At 35.4% G+C, this 18497-nt stretch overlaps 1 protein-coding gene across 6 annotated transcripts in view; it reads left to right on the forward strand.

Annotated features, from left to right (window-relative positions):
- FER (FER tyrosine kinase) overlaps positions 1–18497 on the forward strand; it is a 447367-nt gene that overhangs the window by 147591 nt on the left and 281279 nt on the right. The window contains exon 1 of one of the 6 annotated variants that reach the window (XM_045500529.1): positions 12504–12656. The exons of the other annotated variants lie outside the window; for them this stretch is intronic. Within the exon in view, the coding sequence (XP_045356485.1) occupies positions 12519–12656 (138 nt within the window). The 5' untranslated portion in view covers positions 12504–12518. Of the gene's footprint in view, positions 1–12503; positions 12657–18497 lie in introns of those variants that run through there. 6 annotated transcript variants of the gene reach the window in all.

Consider the following 18497-nt stretch of genomic DNA (forward strand, 5'->3'; position numbering starts at 1 on the left):
CTATGTGGTAGAGGCTTCATGGAGGCTACAAGAAGAATATAAACAAATTTAGATCCTTTGATCTGCCTTCATTTTAAACTTGAATTAATACTGTAATACTGATGATAACATTTGAACAACTAGGAGGTTACATTGTTTAAAACTGCATAGTTAAGGGGCGCCTGGGTCGCTCAGTTGGTTAAGCATCCAACTCTTAGTTTTGGCTCAGGTCGTCATTTCATGGTTTGAGCCCCGAGTTGGGCTCCGCGCTGATAGCACAGAGCCTGTATGGATTCTCTCTCTCTGCCCCTCTTCCTTGGCTCTCACTCGCTTGCTCTCTCTCTCTTTCTCAAAATAAATAAGTAAATTTAAAAGAAAAATAAAACAGCATAGTTAAGAAATAAGATTATTCAGATAGACTAGTGGAGAAGAATAGCCCAAAGAAGCTCCTATTTATATAGGATGCTAATATAGGAATATGAGTATTTAAGGTGAACAAAATTATTCTATACATTTGATAGGTACCAATTTAGATCTTAAGGTCATACCACATAAAAAATAAATTTCAAATGTATTACTCAAATTAAAAAAATAAAGGCACAAAATATGAGTGAACATTTTTCTGTGTTGGAAAACAAACTGAATTAAAAATCTGAGTAAAAACTGGGAATTTGTGCTGCAAATATGGCAAAGGATTAATTTTTTTAAATGTAGAAGTGAGTCACCTAAATTGGTTTATAAAATAGTAAAGTACCTATTATAAGTGGGAAAAGAATATCAATAAGAAATTCATAATAGAGAAAATATAAAGTTTAATAAAAATACCAGAAAAAATTTCAACTCCACTAATAATGAAAATAATGATTAAGAAATGCAATTAGAAAATAATGATTTATTTAATTTGCCTGTCACTATCCAGAATGGCCTCCTTCCAACCTGTTCTCCATACTCCAAAGTCATCTCTTAAAATTTCAAACAAGAACAAATCTGGTTATATTGAGCCCCTCAGAATGGCTTTAATGACTTCTTATGACTTTTAGTCTAAAAACCAGTGTCTCTAAATGTCCTGCCTAAAGGCCTTATGTTGTTTGGTCCCAACTGTGGACTCTGTCCAATCAGAATGGACACTGGTCATAACCACCAGGTGTGTCAACATGGAAGGAAGAACAGAAAAAGAAATGAAGATATAAGATGTGAAGGCCTGAGAGAAAAATCTTGGGGGCAGTTCAGGGGCTGATTGTATTAATCTAGTTAAAGAACAAGTTGTTGGAGAAGGTAGTAAGAGTTTTATAAGAAGCTATCAAGTGTGGTCTGAAATCACACCGATGCAGCAATTCTCTTTGCTAAGCCCCAAGTTAGGAATGGTAGAATGATGCTGAAGGTAAGCACGAATAAGCATCGTTGGAGATGAAGGCATCCAAAGAACTTTGAGACTTTGGGCATAAAAATTCATGATAATGTTAGGTATTGCAAAGACCTCAGTAAATGAGGGCGAGTGTGTGAGAGGCCAGTAGATTATAGCATTGAGAGTGAAAATGCCCTGGCTTCATTTATGCTGTTGTTATAAATACTTCATCTCTTATAATTATTTTCTCTTTAGTAATTAGAGATGCTGGTGCTTAACACAGTACCTGGCAAAGAGTAGATGCATAAACTTTTCTTCAATATGCCTGATGTTGTAAAATGAAACTATCAGCGGTTAGATTCCAGTTTTTAGAAAAATGCTGGGCTCTGTCTTTGCATATTTTTGTATATAAGCATGAAACTGAACAAAACACCTACTCATATAATGTAGAGGGGCCAATTATTCCAGAATATGTTTTAGAAAGTAATAAAGTCTTTATAACACTGATGGAAAGGAAAGAATGCAGAGAAATAGCCTTGGCTAGTGTATTTATCACTTGTAGATTGGTGAAGGCAAAAAAATTTAGTATTTTGAATCATTTAAGCAGGGCCAACATGCATTATGTCCTCAATAATATCTTAGTCACTACAACCATTTGGGAAAACTATTTGGCAATACCTACTAAAAACAGACATGCACACACCCTGTATCCCAGTACATCGACTCCTGGGCATAGATCCAATAGAAATGAATGCATATATTACCCAAAAGTCATGTACAAGAATATTCACAGAAGCACTATTTATAATAGACTCAAACTGGAAGCTGCCAAATGTCAACAGTAGAATAGATAAGTAGTAGAATATTTACCCAGTGTAATATTCTGCAGTAATAAGAATGAGCAAATTAAAACTACATATAGCAGTATGGATGAATCTTAAAAACTTAATATGGAGTGAAAGATACCAGACAATATGTATTTTGTGATTTCATTTATCTGGAGTTCAAAAATAGGCCAAACTAATCGATGATATTAGAATTTAGGATAGTGGTTATCCTTGTTGGGGTGGGGGGTGGGTGACTGAAAGGCATACAGAAGGCTTCTGGAATACAAAAATGACTTGTTTTTTGATCCGTGTTCTGGTTACAGGGACCTTTTCAATCTGAAAAATTCATAAACTGTACACTTTGATTTGTATACCCTGTTGTATACATCTTGTACTTCAACCAAATATTTCAGAAAAATATTGTTCCAATTTAGCATGGGACCAATATGAAAGCATGCTCAACTCTATATGTATATGTTAGTTTTTGTCTCTGTGTTAGGCTGTTTATGGCTGTCTTTTCAGAATTACTTGGAAGGAGGGGGAGTGCTTAAGTTACACAGGCCATCCTTTTATCTCCCTGTCACCCATTCCCTTCCCATATAATGATATTTCTTCTGGGACCATACACCTCCCTCCCTTCCTTTCTCTTTTCTTAACAGGCTGTAGTTAACTATGTTTGTTGAGAAAGTGTTGTGTCTTTCAAGTCTCTTGGGTTGAAAAAAGTTCGCTTGAGGACTATTGGGAAAAGGATGTTGCCTTAAACTCTTTTAAATTCTGAATGCCTCTTGGAAAATAGCCTATTAAGCATTGCCAGATATTAATATGTACCTCCAATCAGGGGCTTAGAGAGCTGAAGAAAGTGGGAGTCACCTTGAAAAGTGGGTAGTGCAAGCATGGCAGTTCTAACACAGGCAGCCTAGTGACGGGGTGTGGTATTTGAAAGGAAAGTTAGAGATTGCTGAACATGAATTTAGTCTATTTCATAATTTTGTCTAAGCCTGGCTCTTCCCTTTTCGAAAGTGCTTTAGGTTGAGAAAAGGATGTGGACAAAAAATAGAACAGAGAATGCTAAGGAAAGGGTCTTAAAATGTTGGAAAGGAGGACTGACTTCTTATAGCCAGGAATGTGAGGGGGCTACAGGTGAAAACAAATGGGCTTAGCAAGGGCAAGAGGGATATGGAGAAGGTGGGTAACTTGGGGAGGTAATTGAAATGAAGTAGGCTATAGATTATGAAGGGTGGCTAGTTTCAGAAGTCAGTGGCCAAAGGACTAAGAACAGGATTGGTAGTGATTGAAGGTCTGGCAGAATCCAATGAGATCCCACTTGGTAAGAAAAAGCTTTAGTTGTCTTTTGAGAAATTTAATTAATCTGATAGTCACTAGAATCTTCGTTGTTCCAAATAGACAGAAGGTACTGTAACTCTGGCAGTTCAAATGATTTGTGTTCTTTTTTCTTTTCTTTTTTACATATTAGATCAGGTCTCTATGGAGCCAGATCATTGTTCTTATCCCACAAAGGAGTTTTTTTGTTTTTGAAAAGGGGATAATTTAGGCTCTTCTAATTAAAACTTGATTTTGGAGGAAATTCCTGTTTCCCTCCATCCTTTGTCTCTAAGGCTGTTAAGGAATAATCAAGAAAGGAAAAAAAGAGAGATCTGATGAGGGGAGAACAGAAATGAGAAACAGATGAGGGGAAGAAGCTGAATAGAGGTGAAGAACATGAAAGGTAAAGAACTGAAGAGACAAAAGAAAATACAGAAATAAGAGGTAGGTCAAAATTGAAAGAGAAAGGGACTAGGAAAAAACAGCTGACAGAGGAGAGCACATGAATTTAAAATAAAATAAAAATATTGAAGCAAGCTAACTTAAGTGTGTCAAAATTTTTGCTTTAAATAGTTCAGTAAAATCTGGGGCGCCTGGGTGGCTCAGTTGGTTAAGCGTCTGACTTCAGCTCAGGTCATGATCTCGTTGTCTGTGCTGACAGCTCAGAGCCTGGAGCCTGCTTTGGATTGTGTGTCTCCCTCTCTCTCTGTCCCTCCCCTGCTCACACTCTCTGTCTCTCTCTCAAAAATAAAGAAACATTAAAAAAAAAAAATAGTTCAGTGAAGTCTATCAATGGATACAATTTGTGGTTCAGATACTTAGTAAAATTCATTCTCATATTTTCAAGTTTTAAGTCAAGAGTCAAATTATACTAACGTAAGAAAATTGATTTCTATCTAGTTATTTGATTAACACTAAATTAAGTTATTCATTGCCAAATGTTTTTATTGGGTGAAGCGTCTGACTTCAGCTCAGGTCATGATCTCGTTGTCTGTGCTGACAGCTCAGAGCCTGAAGCCTGCTTTGGATTGTGTGTCTCCCTCTCTCTCTGCCCCTCCCCTGCTCACACTCTCTGTCTCTCTCTCAAAAATAAAGAAACATTAAAAAAAAAAATAGTTCAGTGAAGTCTATCAATGGATACAATTTGTGGTTCAGATACTTAGTAAAATTCATTCTCATATTTTCAAGTTTTAAGTCAAGAGTCAAATTATACTAACGTAAGAAAATTGGTTTCTATCTAGTTATTTGATTAACACTAAATTAAGTTATTCATTGCCAAATGTTTTTATTGGGTGAAGCGTCTGACTTCAGCTCAGGTCATGATCTCGTTGTCTGTGCTGACAGCTCAGAGCCTGAAGCCTGCTTTGGATTGTGTGTCTCCCTCTCTCTCTGCCCCTCCCCTGCTCACACTCTCTGTCTCTCCCTCAAAAATAAAGAAACATTAAAAAAAAAAATAGTTCAGTGAAGTCTATCAATGGATACAATTTGTGGTTCAGATACTTAGTAAAATTCATTCTCATATTTTTAAGTTTTAAGAGCCAAATTATACTAACGTAAGAAAATTGGTTTCTATCTAGTTATTTGATTAACACTAAATTAAGTTATTCATTACCAAATGTTTTTATTGGGTGGTATTTAAGAGGAAAATGTTACAGTGGAACATTTTGATGTTTACTTTAATAATGTAGTCCCTCCCAACAGAAATCTGAAATATCATAATTTATTATGGCATTTGTGGATAGAATGTATGGATGAGTATAGATTTTCATTATACATATAGTTACTTCAATTTGCTATTATGTCACAGTTATTTAGATAGAGCTTATGTTAACAATGTTTAATTATTACAGATATCTATACTTTTTGATATTGTGAGCCTTTTTCAGTTTTATTATAAAATATTCATAGTCTTCGGCATTTATTAGTCTTCAGTGCAAGTGTACTATTAGAAAAAAATTTGCTAGATAACTCTTATCACGTTCACTCATGGTTAGAGAATATAGATGAAATTCAAATAATCTTGAAAACTCTTAGTGAGATCGCTTTTTGTCCTCCCTTTGTGCATACTAGAATTATGTAGACTTTTTGTAACTATAATCAATTTCATGTCATAATTGATCATGTTTTCAAGGATTTAGTTTCTAAACTTAAAACTAAAAAAAATTAATTGAACATGGGCTTCTATATTTTGATCAGGTGGTCTTTTTAATATGATACAATGAGTATTTTATATCATCTTTTATTTGTATAGTTGTCATTTATGAAACATGTATTTAATCAGAAAGGCTCTTTGCCAGTCTATTTTGATAATAATGAAAGTGATGAGGTTTCTTTTTTTTTTTTTTTATTTTAGAGACTAATGGTATAGATATACTATTCAAACATGTTGATTTTGACTTTTCACTAGCTATTGCCCTCACCAAGGGAATACCTATGTACTTTGTAGCATCTTATTATAGCATACAATTTAGAGGACTCCTTTTAATTTAGTGATTCCTTACTATAATTGAAAAATAGTGCTAGGGAATTATTTCTATTCTGAAAGATATACCATGCTTTTAAGGTGATGGAGCAAATTGTGCAAATACCTAAGATATTTGGTTTATGAGAAGTAAAACCAAAATGGGCTAGACATACTGTGAAACAACACTGGTCTTTTGTTCTCCTTAAGAATTTGAGACCTAATTTAATTTGTGTCTGCCTTTCCTGATAGGTTTCTTGGGTGATCTTTAGGGATGTTGCATCTTTACCAGCTCCCAAGGTCAAAGTCAGGGACAGCTTTGACTTTTAGCAGTAGTACAACATGATTTGGGATTCAAATGATAAAAACCAAAGAACATGAGGGAGTCTTTCTGTGTCCTTCCAGTTTTCTTTATAGCTCTTCAACTGATTGGCAGGAATTGAAAAAGAGCTAAAGCTTTAAGGTTCAGCAGTATCCTTTCTGAGAAAAGCAGCCCAGGGGTACCTGGGTGGCTCAGTGGGTTGGGAATCCAACTCTTGATTTTGGCTCAGCTCTTGAGCTGAGGATTGTGGAGTTGGGTTCTGCACTGAGCATGGAGCCTGCTTGGGATTATCTCTTTTTCTCTGAAAAACAAACAAACAAAAAAGAGCCTTTAAAAAAAAATTTTTTTTTTTTTAAATAAAAAAGGCAGCCCATTAGAATGACCATGTGTAGGGGAGTTAAAGTGGCAGGGAGCATGATGTCACCAATTATAGGTTATCAGGTTTATGTCTTAAACTGTTAGGAGAAAAGCCTGTTAGCTCTGGAAATGTGTAAATGGCAGGTTACAAGGCTTTTCGTATAGATTTATATTTGCTCATTTATGTGCTTGTGTTCATTCACTTATTCATTCATTTTCTGCCTCAGTCCCCTGAGTATTTGAGGTAGCTAATGCTAACAAAATTCAGCAAAATATAAACAGAAACTAAAATCAGAACCAGGAAAAATAGAGGTTGTAACACGTTATCAAGACTGGGAGAAAGACTATATAGATCATAGCATGTAGTTACTACACTTGAGCTATTATTTTGTCTCTAAGCTTCCCAAAGGCCAAAATGAAAAAGGAGATTAAGTCATATAACACTTACTCTTAAATAAAAGAAAGCATGTCACATTGAAGGGGAAGCACAGCTTTTCATTGCGTTTAGCTCTAATAGAATTTCCTACTGGAGGCTTTAACACTGACTTCTCAGTGACAGTGCCCTTGACAGTATCACCACAGCTAATGCAGGAGGGAGATTCATAACACCATCTCTTGCAGAATCTAGAATCCCTCAGTGGAGATGGAGGCCATAACACCGAAATCAGTTCTGTGGGGGTCTAAAAATACAGCTGTTTATACACTGGTTTCATCCAAGAAGTATTTGTTTGAAGGTGAATGTGTAAGATCAGAAGAATTTACTAGTAAATTTATTAGCTGATTTTTAAAAAAAAATTGAAAGCCTGTTCTTTGAAAGTTTTTGGAAATGTTTTATATATGAAGGTAATTTGTATATGTTTGTGAAAATATAACCCTCATAAAATTATTCAAACCTTATTTCCTGTTATGGTTAAAAAATATTACTGATGATTAAAGGGAAGTTATCAGTGTCAAACTTCAACTTTTGCTTGCAATTTTTATGATATACTGTACTTATTAATGTCATGCTGTTTTCCACCTTAATTTCACTTTGTAATTTCTTTTGTTGGGTTTAGGTGTGGTCACTCTTTGTGCAGACTTTAAAGATAGGTAGTTAAAGAGGGCTACAAATCTATTATATGAAACATATTCCATTTTGGAGGGAGTTGTTTTCTTTTTCCCTTTGTTTCTTTTTTTTTAAGGTTTATTTTATTGTTTTACTATTTATTTATTTATTTATTTATTTATTTATTTATTTATTTATTTATTTATTTATTTTTGAGAGAGAGTATGAGTAGGGAAGGGACAGAGAGAGAGGGGGACAGAGGATCTGAAGTGGGCTCTGCGCTGACAACAGCAAGCCTGATGAGGGGCTCCAACTCACAAACCGTGAGATCATGACCTGAGCCAAAGTCGGATATTCAACCTACTGAGCCACTGGGGTCCTCCAGAGGAGGAGTAGTTTTCTAAACAATATGATAAAAATTTATTGCAATTCAAAATTTAAAAGTTTTCAAAAGATCAAAAGACGCCTGATTCGGGTCATTAATAGTTGGCAGTGTAAAGCCTCTAATATGTCATTTAAGGAAAATTACTAAAAGGAGCTGTGTGCTAGACATAAAATATTGTTATTGGCAAATAATACTGTAGGGAAGGTGCTATTCCTACATTTCATATGAGAATATTGAAGCTTAAAGAGGTTAAGCAATTTGTTCAGAATCAGAGTGACAGATTCAAACTCAAAATTTTCGGACAGTGTAACCTAAATTCTATCTGAACAGTGACTTGTAGTCAGAGACATATTAGTTCAAATCCTCTCTTTGATATTAAATATATGACCACAGGCAAAGTTATGCAATCCTTCTGAGCTCAGTTTCCTTATAGGTAAAATGTGGCTAGTCATAGAAACTTCACAGAATTATTTTGGAAGTTAATGAGATAATGTTTGTATAAATTAGCAGAGTGCCTGGCATGTAATTAAACTCAATAAATAGCTATAAGGAAAGGATAAGTTACCATGATATCTCCTAAGTGAGTTTTTTCAGTATATTTAGGTTGGAAGCTATATTTCACTTTAACATATTGTAATTCTTTTTCATAATATAATACTTAAAGATAAGAAATTACCAAACCTAAAGCTAAGAAATTACCAGCAGGTGGAGCTCAGTGTCAGAGAAACCAAATTTCTGAAATTGGGATATTTTTCACTTTCTGTTTTAAAAATAAAACTAAATAAATGCGTATCGTTTTGAAATGTACATGTGAAAGTTTTCTATTTTTAACATGCCTACCAGAAGTCATCACCCTGTAACATAGTTCTTAAATATGCAAAAATAATGCTTAGTTATTGGTATCATAATGAATTCTTTGTTATATCATGATGACCATTCATGTGCACGAATAAGACATGCTTAAAGTGAACTTCATTAGTATGGACTCACTTAGAATTTGATAATTTCATTCAGTAATTGGACTGATAATCTCAAATTTAACTGCTCAAAATGTGCCACTTTCATAGGTTTCCACTTCTTAGTAAATGGTATCACCTGTAATCAGCTGCACAAGCCAAAATCTTGGGAATCACCTTTGTGTTCACTTTTTCTCAAATCTCACATCCACTCCATCAGAAAGTTCTCTTGCTGCCACCTCCAAAATAAAACCCAAATCCCACCTCCTGTCAGTGTCTCTCCACTGTGATCATCCTAATAAAAAACAGCATAAATTGTGGCCTGGACTACCTGCTAACGGTTCCCTTGCCCTTCCTCCATTTTCTTTTCCATATAGTAACTAGAGTCATCTCAATGTGATCTTATCTATCTCCTGCTTACGACCCTCCAGTGGCTTCCCTTGGTAACTAACATAGAATTCAAATTTCTTATCATCGCCTAAACTGTGTGTTCTGGTCCCTACCTGTCTCCTTCCAGGATAGCCTGCCTCCATCTCATCTCCCACATTGTAGCCTTTCTGACCATGTTGCCCCTCACTTGCCAAACTTCTTCTCATCTCAGGGCCTTTCTGTTTTCTCTCTCTTTAATATTCTTTCACTAGTTTTTCATATGACTGGCTGTCTTCTTTCCATCATTTCACCTTAAATATCATTCCTTCGAGATATCTCTCACTGCTGTAGCTCTAACGGGCTCTGTTCTTATCTGTCTACCCCTGCCATCAATATTTATCCTATTGCCCCTTTTCACTTGTTACGTAGCACTTACTTCTAGTGTCTTTACTCCTCCTCCTCCTCCTCCTCCTCCTCCTCCTCCTCCTCCTATTTTGTTGGCTAACATTTACTATATAGTAGGATTCTTCTAAGCATTTCTATGCATCAATTGCTTTAATATGTGCATTTATATGTAGTAACTCATTTACTCATGGTGTTTGTTTATGTGTGTATGTTTTTAGTATCTATTTTCTTCCCCTATAAGCCCTGCCAGCTTCCCAAACCGTAGCTCCAACAAGACAGGCATTTTAATTTTGTTTACTGCTATTTCCTTAGCTTTGTGCAGTACTTGGCACATAGAACAGGGTCTGTAAATATTTTTTGAGTACTGGCAAGCTCTTGGAACCCATAATAACAAATAGAGTCATCAAATATTAAAATAATCTCCTAGGGGAAAGAGAACATTTTCTAAGGAAGAAATCATGCCTGACTGATTGTTCTTAGAGTTCTTGTATATGAAGATAATAGGGCATAAACTTAGGTTTTAGAAAAGACTTTGACAATGCTCTTTACCAGAGATGACTAGTAAGTCACCATTGGATGGGAAATATGCTGACCCCAAGAAAAGGGTTAGAAATCAAAGCGTAAGAGTAAATTTATATTTAGTTAAGTGGAAAAATTAAAGATCAAGGTGTCTCAGCAATGAATAACCACATCTATTATGGGTTGAATTGTGTCCTGCAAAAAGAGATGTTAAAATCCTAATACTCAGTACCTGTAAATATGATAGGACTTATAGATGTAATGAAGTTAAGATGAGGTCATCAGAGTAGTCTGTAATCCAATACAACTGGTGTCTCAATAAGAGAAGAGAGACTGACCTACAGGGAATAAAAGCCATGTAAAGACAGAGGCAGAGATTGGAGTTATGCTGCCATAAGCAAAGGGTTGCCTGCAGCTACCAGAAGCTATGAGATACAAGGAGGGATCCTCCCCCAGAAAGTTTGGAGGGAGCATGGTTCCTGATGACACTTGGATTTCAGACACTGAGCTCTAGATCCGTGAGAAAATAAATTTCTGTTGTCTTAAGCCCAGTTTATGGTACTTCGTTATAGCAGCCCTAGGACATTAATACAACATCCACTGTGTTTGTTATCTTTATAAGTGATCTGGAAGATTGCCTGGTGAGGTATCTAGATGACATTAAAATTTTCTATTCTGAAAAGCAAAACTAAGGGGTATTAGATGATCATAGGAGACATACCTGAGTTAGCTTTTCTCTGGGCTAGACCAAGAAGCAAGAAATCTAGCTACCATAGATTTTATATTCCTTGAGTGTAAACATCAGTTCTGATTTTTTTTTTTGTCTACAAGATTGTTTCTAGATTTAAATTTTGTTATTTTTATGAGCCTGTGAATTTATGTGGCAGGTACCTAGTAAATGCTAAATGAATATTGAAAGAGTAAATGAATCAGACCAAACAGGAAATAAGAGATAAAGGTAGGAAAATATAAGTATATAAGTAAGTTCATATATGTAAAAATCTGAATTAGGTTTAAAATGATCTAGGGGAAAAATGAGACCAAGGAAAGAATATTGAGAATTGGTATGTATTGTTGAGTATATCAACCCTTTGGCAGAAAGGCAAAATTAATGAGTTGCTAATACATCCTTTGAGACTCTTTTCTTGGCAATAGAATACTTATGGTGAGGTGGAACAGGGAACTAGCTTAAATAACATAATATAATGGTTAATTGCATGGATTCTGGAGCAGAGTTGTTTGGGTTTGAATTGTGGGTTAGCCACTTACTGGCCGTGTAACCATGGCAAGTCTGTGCCACCAAGCTTTCTGTGCCTCAGTTTTCTCATCTGTAAACTGGGGCTTGTAATAGAACCTGTCACATAGGATTATTGTACGTGATTAAGTGAGATAATCCACCTAAAATGTTTAGAACAATGCCTGGCTCATAAGAAGCTCTCTATCCCATGTTATCTATTATTATTTGTTAAATGCAACATTTTAGAGAATTCTCAGAATGTAAAATACAACTTTCCCCTGATGGACATGATTGAAAGGTGAATTGTTATGAGCAACAAAATCAAAATGTGGGTATATTTAAAATAGAAAAATAGAGTAAATTATACAAAGAGGTAAATTTTATTCTTTTTATTTATTTTTAAATTACATTGGCTTAGAAAGGAAGGCTAAGGGCTTAAAGGAGGAGATGTTATGACAGAGCTGAGAACCCAGGAAATTTTTACTGAGTAAGACTTTATATAGTAGGTTTTTCTTGCTTTTCCTTTTTTTCTTACTTAAGAAATAATTAATTAAAAAGCCCCGGATTAAGAAGAGCTTTGTAGCACAGCTGTTTGCACGGTGTTGTTTTAAGAAGTGCTTAAAAATTTGGTTTATTTTCAGAGATCTCAAGATCCAAGTTCTTGAAGCAGAAAGACTTATTCAGGTTGTATAGGAAGGAAACTACTTATTTAAAAAAAAATTGGAAAATAGATCTGTTTCTTAAGTAATAGATCTTAACGCATGAGGATTTTCTCTTCATTGCTGGATAAACAGTAACAGTTGTCGGATGTATCCATTCCTCTTGTTCAGAACTGAGGGGTATACTTCCATGCCAACAGGGGGAGGTAGTATCAAATAGGAGATCCAGATTTATGTCTCTTCTATCTTGCATTTGGCTCTGACAGGAAGGTCTGTGGAAAAATTGATTTCTGTGGGCCCACCATCAGCAGCTCTTGCTAAGATTTGAGATGGAGAAGAAAAATACATGTGTGTATTGTGAGAATAGGCTGGAGCCTGGTTGTGTCTCTGAGTCCTGTAAAAATTGTGCTTTAAGGCACAGCTTTGAGAGTTCCTCTCCTTCCACATCAGAAGCCAAAAGAGATCAGGTAAGGGGGAAGGCTGTCTCAGGCCTACTTTAGTCAGGATGCAGAAATCATTTAAGAGTCCAGCGAATCCTTCACTTTAAGCTGCCTCTTCAAATGGGAAGAGTAAGTTTTCTTGATTGCTGAGTATGATCGTAGTCAAAATTCTTTCGAAGGAATACTATCACTTGATACCAAACGAGCCCATTAAAAAAGCAAAAGTCGCTTGTTTTCTATTTCTCTTTAATTTTATTTATTTTCTTTATTCACCCCTCACATTTGAGAAAAATATGTGCTTTCTACTACGCCAAAACATGGGACGGGGAAAAAAAAGTGTACCTTTGTGCAATATCTGAGGAGAAGCATTGTTCAATTTAAACTCTGTGAGGGTATTAAGATTTTTGTTTTCCACATTTCAGTTTTTTTAACAGCTGGTGAGTGCAGTTTTACCTTCATATTTTCAGTTTCTGTGAGGAAGCGGATATGATATTTTTCTTGATAAATAATAAAAAATTGGTGACAGTACAAGATGAAGCTTTTCACTATGACATATAACTCTATAGTTCAATGTTAATTTTATAATCAATTCTTATGGTTGCTTAATTTAGTAACCTGGAACACTAATTTCTTAATATTTTAATGTATAACATATAATTCTATGAATAATAGGAATGGAGTCCTATCTTAAAAGTATTACGTTAGTAAAGCCTTATATTTACACATTATTTTGCAGTTGAAACTTAATTGCCTATATCCTCCAGATTCCTTAGTTAAAAATAGTTTACCTGTATATTTTAGGCTGTCATTCTCCCAGATTCACTATGTTAGGACAAACAAATTCTGGCCTTCAAATAGGAATGGAAAATGTTAAGAGTAATCAATGATTATATACCTTCATACATTTTTTCTTATATTTATTGAGAGTTGTATAGATATATAATTCTTGTTTTATTGTCACCAAATTCAACATTTAAGTTATGATGTTCTAAGTATTAGTGTCCTGTAATCATTGAGTAAGTACTATTCATAAGTTTAAGAGTCACTCCTTACATTTGTAAGTTTTGTGTTACCTTGATTTATAGAGTCATAAAAATATTAGAGGATATAGAATCCATTGGTATCATCTGGTCCAATCTGTCATTTTATATATAAAGATGTCTTTGAAGCCTAAGATAATTAGTGACTCACAGCTAGCTAGTGACTTATGTAACTCTAACTTTCTATAGCTTTGAAGGAATGTCTTGCTTCCTTTTTATTCTTCGTTTCCAGATACTGTGTATATATTTTTTATGACCCTTATTTTATATTTTTGTGTATTTATATGTTTGTTTTTTATATGTCATTTGTTTAAAACAATTTTATGCTCTTTATTTCTTCTTTCTGAAATTGTTTTTAATTCTCTTAATTTCTATTCATTTTTCTTTTCTTTGTATTCACCCATAACTCTAATACTTTACCTTTGGTTATTACCCATTTACCTAAATATAATGAGATTACTTATGGTAAATCTCTAAATATACTTTTAAACACTTAAACGTTTATTTATCATTGTCATTCTGCTTAGTCAGATATTACTACACTCAGACACACACATATTCAGATTCACATGTAATAGCTTATGTGATGATTTGATAATTGATCAAAGGAGGGTTTTTTATTCTTAAGGAGTCACTAACCTTCCATGGGGATGTTCTGAGATCTTTGGTTTTTACTCTGTGATATTCTTTTATAATGTTTCCAGTGAATCCTTATCACCCAAGATGCAAACTGACTCACAAGGGCTTATCTTAGGCAGGAGTTTTCCATTTTACTAGGAACTCAAATTCCCCTAGAAATGAGACCTTGTCCAGGGCTAGTTTGTCTTCCCTTGGTAAACTTTCGCCTCCCCCCACCCCAGCCATGTTGCTGTTGTTAGCCATCCGTTTTCTCCATAAATATTTTAAAATTTTAAATATTTTAATATTTTAAAAATTATTTTTAAAAATTTTTTAATGTTTTTATTTTTGAGAGACAGCACGAGTGGGGGAGGGGGAGAGAGAGAAGGAGACACAGAATCTGAATAGGCTCCAGGTTCTGAGCTGCCAGCACAGAGCCCAACGTGGGGCTTGAACTCATGAACCACAAGATCATGACCTGAGCCCAAGTCAGACACTTAACCGACTGAACCATCCAGGTACTCCTCCTTTAAATAGTCTTATTAGTGTCATACTGATTCTGCATTGTATATGTCAGATCCATTCTTGACTGTTTTTTCCCTTCCCTAAAGCATCCTCATACAGCTCTTCATCTTCTCAAAAATTTTTATTACATCCCCTGGAATCTTGTTTTATTTGGTAAGCTTACTTCCCTTTTAAGGGAAGATTATTCATTCTTCCATATTCCATGTAACTCAGCATTCAGAAGTGATCCTTAATGCTGCTGCTGCCTTTTTATTCTTTCACCCTTATGTGAAAGCCTCAGTGTTTTAAAGGTTTGTGGAGGTTGGTTGTACTACATTTACTCTTTTTCACTGATGAACTCTTTCACACTTCTGTTCATTTCCTGTTGGTTATCAAAGAATAAGTACTCTGGTTTACAGTCTCTTTTTTTTTTTTTTTACTCTGAGCCATTTGTCATGACTTGATTATTCATGTGGAATACCCATCCCCAAATTTAGTTTCTATGTTCATCAATCTAAAGATAGCATTGATTGAGGGATAGTAGCTGATAAGCAAGTTTAGGTCAAGGGGCCTGTTGTAAAGACAGAAGAAAGCTCTTTGATCCTTGTTGTCTCTCTTTAATAACTGACACTAGCTCGGGACTGCTTACTTTACAGACTTCTTGTTTCATAAGAAACGTAAAACCTTATTTGGGAGGTTAATTTTAGACATGCTTTTGCCACATAGAGCTGAATTTAATTCTGCCCAAAAGATAAGTAAAATTTTAGTGAAAATAGAAAAATAAAACTCAGCATAGTACTGCTGTTTTCATTGTTATTGTTTATTTGTTTATTTGAATGTTTCAGAAGGTACTTGATCATAGGAGCTTATTATAGCACTTTTTTACTAAGGTAGAGGAATTTTACTGCATCAGTAAACATTATTGTAGATTATAATATTTAAAAATCTGGCTACCACGTGTTGTCTTTGGTAAATATCTATATTTTGAAGGTGTAGAATTCTCCTTCCCCACAGAGCCCTAGTTTCTGGTTAAAATTTTCAGAAGAATAATTGGTCCTGCCAATCAGCACATGCCAGAAGATTTTATTATTTATTTATTTATTTATTTATTTACAACCAAATTAGTTAGTATATAGTGCAATAATGATTTCAGGAGTAAATTCCAGTGATTCATCCCCTGTGTATAACACCCAGTGCACATCCCAAGTGTCTTTCTTAATACCCCTTACCCCTCCACAACCCCTCCAGCAACACTCCGTTTGTTCTCTCTATTTAACAGTCTCTTATGGTTTGTCCCCCTCCCTGTTTTTATATTGTTTTTGCTTCCCTTCCCTTATGTTCATCTGTTTTGTATCTTAAATTCCTCATGTAAGTGAAGCCATATAATATTTGTCTTTCTCGGACTTATTTTGCTTAGCATAATACTCTCTGGTTCCATGCATGTAGTTACAAATGGCAAGATTTTATTCTTTTTGATTTCCGAGTAATGCTCCATTGTATATGTATTTTTTTAAATATGAAATTTATTGTCAAGTTGGTTTCCATACAATACCCAGTGCTCATCCCAACAGGTGCCCTCCTCAATACCCATCACCCACCCTCCTCTCCCTCCAACCCCCCATCAACCCTCAGTTTATTCTCAGTCTTTAAGAGTCTCTTATGGTTTGGCTCTCTCCCTCTCTAACTTTTTTTTCCCCCCTTTCCCTCCCCCATGGTCTTCTGTTAAGTTTCTCAGGATCCACATAAGGGTGAAAACATATGGTATCTGTCTTTCTCTGTATGACTTATTTCACTTAGCATAACAGTCTCCAATTCCATCCACGTTGCTACAAAAGGCCATATTTCATTCTTTCTCATTGCCAAGTAGTATTCCATTGTGCATATAAACCACAATTTTTTTATCCATTCATCAGTTGATGGACATTTAGGCTGTTTCCATAATTTGGCTATTGTTGAAAGTGCTGCTATAAACATTGGGGTACAAATGCCCCTATGCGTCAGCACTCCTGTATTCCCTGGGTAAATTCCTAGCAGTGCTATTGCTGGGTCATAGGGTAGATCTATTTTTAATTTTTTGAAGAACCTCCGCACTGTTTTCCAGAGTGGCTGCACCAGTTTGTATTCCCACCAACAGTGCAAGAGGGTTCCCGTTTCTCCACATCCTCTCCAGCATCTATAGTCTCCTGATTTGTTCATTTTAGCCACTCTGACCAACGTGAGGTAATATCTCAATGTGGTTTTGATTTGTATTTCCCTGATGAGGAGTGACGTTGAGCATCTTTTCATGTGCCTGCTGGTCATCTGGATGTCTTCTTTAGAGAAGTGTCTATTAATGTTTTCTGCCCATTTCTTCACTGGATTATTTGTTTTTCGGGTGTGGAGTTTGGAGAGCTCTTTATAGATTTTGGATACTAGCACTTTGTCCGATATGTCATTTGCAAATATTTTTTCCCATTCCATCAATTGCCTTTTAGTTTTGTTGATTGTTTCCTTTGCTGTGCAGAAGCTTTTTATCTTCATGAGGTCCCAATAGTTCATTTTTACTTTTAATTCCCTTGCCTTTGGAGATGTGTCAAGTAAGAAATTGCTACGGCTGAGATCAGAGAGGTTTTTTCCTGCTTTCTCCTCTAGGGTTTTGATGGTTTCCTGTCTCACATTCAGGTCCTTTATCCATTTTGAGTTTATTTTTCTGAATGGTGTAAGAAAGTGGTCTAGTTTCCTTCTTCTGCATGTTGCTGTCCAGTTCTCCCAGCACCATTTGTTAAAGAGACTGTCTTTTTTCCATTGGATATTCTTTCCTGCTTTGTCAAAGATCAGTTGGCCATACTTTTGTGGGTCCAATTCTGGGGTCTCTATTCTATTCCATTGGTCTGTGTGTCAGTTTGTGTGCCAATACCATGCTGTCTTGATGATTACAGCTTTGTAGTAGAGGCTAAAGTGTGGGATTGTGATGCCTCCCGCTTTGGTCTTCTTCTCAAAATTACTTTGGCTATTCGTGGTCTTTTGTGGTTCCATACAAATTTTAGGATTGCTTGTCTAGCTTCAAGAAGAATGCTGGTGCAGTTTTGATTGGGATTGCATTGAATGTGTAGATAGCTTTGGGTAGTATTGACATTTTAACACTATTTATTATTCCAATGCATGAGCATGGAATGTTTTTCCATTTCTTTGTATCTTCTTCATTTTCCTTCATAAGCTTTCTATAGTTTTCAGCATACAGATCTTTTACATCTTTGGTTAGGTTTATTCCTAGGTATTTTATGCTTCTTGGTGCAACTGTGAATGGGATCAGTTTCTTTATTTGTCTTTCTGTTGCTTCATTATTAGTGTATAAGAATACAACTGATTTCTGTACATTGATTTTGTATCCTGTGACTTTGCTGAATTCATGTATCAGTTCTAGCAGACTTTTGGTGGAGTCTGTCAGGTTTTCCATGTATAATATAATGTCACCTGCAAAAAGTGAAAGCTTGACTTTATCTTTGCCAATTTTGATGCCTTTGATTTCCTTTTGTTGTCTGATTGCTGGTGCTAGAACTTCCAACACTGTTTTAAACAACAGCAGTGAGAGTGGACATCCCTGTTGTGTTCCTGACTCGGGGAAAGCTCTCAGTTTTTCCCCTTTGAGGATGATATTAGCTGTGGGCTTTTCATAAATGGCTTTTATGATGCTTAAATATGTTCCTTCTATCCCGACTTTCTTGAG

Source organism: Leopardus geoffroyi, chromosome A1 (assembly GCF_018350155.1).
Source record: "Leopardus geoffroyi isolate Oge1 chromosome A1, O.geoffroyi_Oge1_pat1.0, whole genome shotgun sequence".
Classification (NCBI taxonomy): domain Eukaryota; kingdom Metazoa; phylum Chordata; class Mammalia; order Carnivora; family Felidae; genus Leopardus; species Leopardus geoffroyi.